Below are 5,781 nucleotides of genomic sequence, written 5' to 3'. Positions count from 1 at the left end.
TGTTGTTGTTGTTGTTGTTGTTGTTGTTGTTGTTGTTGTTGTTGTTGTTGTTGGAGGAGGAGGAGGAGGAGGAGGAGGAAGACCAAAAGCATATTTTTCAAATGATTATTGTTGTCTTCGGGGGATTGATCCTCATTTAGCTTGTATTAAGAACCGTGGACTTAGCTCTAAAGGAGCTTAGTCTGGCATGCTTCATGTTTTTGTTCATTTTTTAAAAATTTGTTTGATTATAGGTTGGTTTTGAATTTTTTTGTTTTGGTTTCCAAGGTGGGTTTTTTTTGGGGGGTGGGTTTTTTTTGGTTGCTTTTTTTTGTTTGTTTGTTTTGTTTTTGTTTGTTGTTGTTGTTGTTGTTTGTTTTTTTACAAAAGTGAGGCAAGAACCCCTTGGATCATAATGATATCAACGTTATCATTCTAGTGGGAAAAGGGTGGGGGCGGGGTGGATTTGTCTTAATTATTATTGAAAATTTGGTTATTGTAGTAATAGTTTTACCCCCTGAGTCTTGACCCAGAAAAACACAAATGTTTTGGTTGAGTTTTTCGACTCTGTGTGCGCCAAACTAGAGTAACATCTGCGGACAAACAAGCAAGCTTTCTCGCAGCCACTCCTGAGATTGTCCACTATCGGAAGGGGGAAGAAAATATAATAAGCGTTCAAAGCCAAGTCTTTGCCACCAGTTGCGAAAGTTGTAACTTTTATTTGAAGAATGCACGAGTAAGCTGTCAGCTGTGTTTGCGGGATTACCCTTGAAAGAGTGGGCGGATTTTTCCCCTGTTGTTGTTGGATTTGTTTGCGTTTATTTTGTTTTGTCTGTTTGTTTGGTTGGGTTTTTTGGTTGTTTGGTTGTTTCTTTGTTTCTTTTCTTCTTTCTTTCTTTCTTCCTCCCTTCCTTTTATTTCTTTGTTGTTGTTGATGATGGTGGGGGGATTTTTGGTGGAACTTTTGTTTTGTTAGCTTGGGGAGGGGGGAGTCTTTTTTTTAAGAGGAGGAGCTTTTGTTTTTGCTTTGTCTTCTGTGTGTGGAAAGTGGGGGGGGGGGTCTTTTTTAGATGGGGCGGGGGTTGAAAGGGAGAGGATGAATCGACAGTTATTGAAGCAAAAGGACACCGACAAAAAAGGGGGCGGGGTGGAAATTCTCTTCATTAATCATGATGAGGTTGTTTCACTTCTCGCACTTTCCACTGTAGCTCTTCCAGACCACTCGTCGAGGTTCTTCTAATTAGCCCGTTTTGAAAGTTTCACATCGCTTCCCTGTTCTAGAAACTACACGGTCAGTGTTAAGGAAGGAATCTCGGGCGCGATAATTAACACTATTGTTAAGGTTTCTAATGAATACAGGTCGTCTGCCAGCTTCCTGATTGTGGTACGCCTTTGTTCGGGCTGCCTTTCACCGTTGGTAATATGGTTAGGAATATAGAAAAATAGAAAAGTCAATTAGAAGACTTTATGTGAGGCATTGTGGTGAAATCAGGCTCTCGTCAAAATAATGAGATCAAAGAACCCGACATTTTTCTGGCTGTGGAGCACTTTTTTTTCACATAATTTTCATTTTCGAACTCCTTTTTTCAACACTTGTTATGTCTTTTTGGATCAACGCTTTATATGTTCATTTAAAAACACATTTTATCTGAGTGGATTTTGCTGAAAAACGTTGATCAAAGACACAAAAAATGTAAATCTGCTGTTTCCAAGGACACTCAAACTTTGGAAGTCACCAAACTTTTGTGGCCATTTTCTCAAGAAGTTTACCTTTGGCACCAAGCGAACCTCACTTCCGTTAATCGCAAATATCTCGATTTCTTTTCAAACTCGATTGGCATTTTTGTTTCACCAAAGCAAGTCAAGTAACGAACAGGCTTGAAAACGATACCAATAATTTCAACTCCTTGTGCCCACAAATAGTCGAGCCTCTGGTTCCTCTGCGTCGTGACACAAATCATTATAAGTCACGTGGTTTGGTGGGTCAGGTCTTTTGTTTGCGCTTTAAGTCAAATCTGTCGAAGTAAATCTATCAATCTGAAATCTATTTTGATACAGTAACACAGTCCAGTGCCATTATCCGATATAGAAAGGTGAAAAGGCCAATCGGAATGCTTCTAAATATCACAATAGCGTTGTTGGCCAGATCGTTTGCTTCCGCGTAGTATGCGATAGGTCTTAATGGATTTCTTGTCAGACCTGAAGCAGTAAGGCTGAGGTCTATTTGATACAGTGTGCGGTTTAAGTCAAGAGAACGTTCCCCCAGTGAAAGCTCATCGTCTGCGCATGAAATCTTATTGTTCATTTGTTGTCCTACCTATCCCCCGGATAGGTAACTAGGAGGAATGAGGGCAGCTGGTAAATTTTCACTCCTCCACACAGATGCACTGCTTTTAGGGTCAAACGGCTGTGATTTTTTTTTCTGCAGATCACAATATGGCCATTAAAGTTGCTGCAAATCAATTATTTTCAAAAAATTTCAAACCTAATAGCAAAACATCTAGATCTAATTATGTGGGGAAACAGAAAAACAGGGTTCACGCCTCTCCCCTTGAAGGCCAGTTACTTTTATTTGATATTAAAGCACCGATCATTCCTTTCATCGAAAGGGGGTCCATCTAGTTTATATATATACTAGCTGGGGCCCCTTTCGATGAAAGGAATGATCGGTGCTTTATATATGTCAAATAAAAGTTATTGGCCTACTTTATTTACACTCAACTGGAATGGGGCAATACATTGAGAGATGCAAAAAATTAGAAGGTCTAGATCTATACTCGCAAAACAAAATGCGCCTCGCGAAATATCACTTCCGGGTTTTCTAAAATTACAGAGACAAGCACCGGCCTACAAAAGCGATCGGCGAAATAAAGAAATTTTGCTTTTAGCAGCAAAACTGTCTCAAAATTGAAAAATAAACCAAGGGCGTCATGATCTGGAGAATATTTTTAAGAATCGTTTGTCGAAAACCGCATGTCGATCGATGCAGCCATTAAAAAGCCTTTTGAACTGCAAAATTCGGCCACCACAAATAGATAATAGATATAGATTACCCAGCGTGCATATGCCAGTGCCACTATATAATCTAGGCGTCTGTGGTGAAGCGGTTAGGCGCTTTGCCGTCAAACACAGGAGACCCACTTTCGATTCTTGAATGGGGAGAATATTTATAGAGTACCATTGTCTTTCTGCTTGGATGCTGTATCCTTCTCAGCCTTGGTTAGCCCTGTGGTGTCGAAGCCCGCCTCTTGAATGATCTAAATTGTGTCAGTGGGGATGTAAAAACATTTACTTTAAAAAATCCCATTATCCTATCTAATTTCATCAAGTAGATCGGCCCATTTGACCAATGTCCATCCGTTCTATGACTCCCAGACGTTGACCAGAGGCCATCCGTTCTAAGACTAGCACTTGTCGACCAGTGGTCATCCTTTCTCAAACTAGCAGACTTTGATCTGGTTTTCCCCTGTAAAAGATCATGTTCGCACATTCGGATGGACCTCCGGACAACTAATTAATGGCGAGAAAAGATGGAGAGGAGAAAAAAAAAGGGTGGGGGCAGTGGCGCCAAGGAGGGGAAGTGGTGGACTGGGAATCATGTTTATGACAAGGTAAAATGTACATAGGCTAAATGGACGACGGACGTTAACTCAAAGGATTCCAACGCTGGAGTAACACCGACAGCTTTTATTATTGTCTTTATATGTGTTATGAAAATGGCTTTGACAGTGACTAAAATTTTCAATTGAATACAGCTGACACGAGAGATCTTTGTATTATTATATTTCTTTTTAGTATTTATTATTCGTTATTGCTGTTGTTCAGCTCTGATTTTGTTGCTTTCTTCTTCCTTTTTTTTCACTTTAAGCCCACCCCATGAGCCCCACCTTGAAAAAGACTTTTTGTTTGCCCCCAGTAACGGTGGTTTCCTGACTGCGGTGAACTGTATCGAAAGGATCAAGGCCCAGTGTGAACATGACAAGAGTGACCCCGCCCACTACTTGCGCAGTATGTTTGATGCTGACAAGGTCCGTGAGGCTGTGAAGTACTTATGTACTAATGTTAAAGGTAAGTTCCGGCATAACGCCATCGACTTGTATTATGGTATGTATAATAGACTGTGGAATGTGACGTACTTCTGGTTCGCTATGGCGCGCACAATTTGAATCAATTTGAGAAGGTGTGGGACAGTACCTAGTTCTGAGAAATGTGACGTTTAAAATGTTGGAGCTTTACATCTTGTCAAGCTTTCTCGAATGCAATTCTTTGAAACTCTTTATAACGACTCTGAATAATCTTACGATTTTGATGGAGCAGATAGAACCTCTGGCTTCTGGCCTGGTGGTCTTAATAATTCAAAACGGCTAAAATTTTCAGATAAAACTTCGTAACTTTAAGGTAGCGCAGGGGGCTCTCGTGGAAAAGAGGTTTAGGCGTTGACATCTCATTCAAAGGTCCCGGGTTCAAATCCGGGTAACGACCGAAAAAGTTTCTTCCCTAAAATTGTCTCCTTTCACCTCCTTTCCTGCTCTCTAGCAAATTTCTATCGTCTGCTTTCGTCTCCTCTTTCTGCCCCCACCCCCTCACCTCCTTTGGCCCCTCCTCTGGGCTCCTGGCTCTTTCTGCAACCTTTCTACTGCTACTCCTTGGCTCCTTCTTACTGCTGTCTTTCAGCCACACCTCTGACCTTCTGGTAGGAAAGGTCTACACCTAGCCTTCTCGGACAAGAGCGAAAAATCTCGGAGGGCCTGTGTGCAAATTGCGCACGTTAAAGATCCCTTGGTGGTCTAAAATCGATAAAGAGTAGGCTTCGGCCGCCACCCGGGCAAAATTCAAAATTTCCTACCAACTGAAAAATATTAGGTGTGTCCCGCGAGCTCATATGATCTTATGCAGTTGCGAGTGCCGTAAAACACTTACCAACAAAATAATTTAAAATAAGGTAGCGCAATGTTATAGGTAAATCTACGCTATAGACAGGTATAGTAGTATTATAATAATAATAAATGACATTTATATAGCGCTCAACCCCGAATAAAGTACACAGGCTCTGAGCGCTTTACAATACAGTACAACGTACAACAGTAACATAAAACATTGTGTTCTGACTATAGAAAATTATTCCTAATATTCATCTTATTGATTTAAAAACAGAAACGACTTCAGCTGACATTTGAATGAAGTATCCTAGACTATGCACTCTGATCTTACTCTGATGTAATCCCGGTTCACCATGGAGTGCAGAATTTGATTCAGTTTGGAGCCAGATGAAAGACAATGGGGGAGAAGGTGCTGTGCTCATTCGGCTGTAATGACAGAAGGGTCTTGCCCTTCTTTTGGGCGCCCAGGGTGCACTCGCTTCGCACCGAAGTTTTTGTTTTGTTTTGTTTTGTTTTGTTTTTGGATCTAAGAGCGCTGGTCATGACTGTGCACTGTTTAGGACATAATTATAATTCGAGTCTATGGTCTACGCGAATTTATTGGGCGGGTGAGCGACTGAAGAGTGTCACTAGTGGACAGGGGCGGCTCGTGGGGCTAAAAAGTGGGCGTGCACAATTAATTAAGCTATCACAAGCTGAAGATAGCCAAGGGCCCAGTAAATGGGATGGTGTATAATTTAAGAATCTTTGGGTTGGAGAGGGAGGACCTCGGGCTTTTATTTTCATTCCTTTTACTTGTTGCTTTGATTTCCAGAACTAAATCTGTTTGTTAGCTAAACATTAATTTAGTTCATCCTGCATTACCTGCATTAGAACTGAACACTCAAGTAATAACGTTCACCACTACACAACAAAACCATTC

At 41.0% G+C, this 5,781-nt stretch overlaps 1 protein-coding gene across 1 annotated transcript in view; it reads left to right on the top strand.

The window, feature by feature from the left end:
- The window catches only part of LOC106011808, a gene marked incomplete in the record, with an annotated part of 22,281 nt that overhangs the window by 4,561 nt on the left and 11,939 nt on the right, over positions 1 to 5,781 (top strand). Inside the window, 1 exon segment of the mRNA XM_035969881.1 lies at positions 3,848 to 4,047. Within this exon segment, the coding sequence (XP_035825774.1) occupies positions 3,848 to 4,047 (200 nt within the window).

The sequence above is a fragment of the Aplysia californica genome, unplaced genomic scaffold, assembly GCF_000002075.1.
Source record: "Aplysia californica isolate F4 #8 unplaced genomic scaffold, AplCal3.0 scaffold00191, whole genome shotgun sequence".
Classification (NCBI taxonomy): domain Eukaryota; kingdom Metazoa; phylum Mollusca; class Gastropoda; order Aplysiida; family Aplysiidae; genus Aplysia; species Aplysia californica.
The sequence above is the reverse complement of the archived record's forward strand: the minus strand, read 5'-3'. Positions and strand labels throughout refer to the sequence as shown.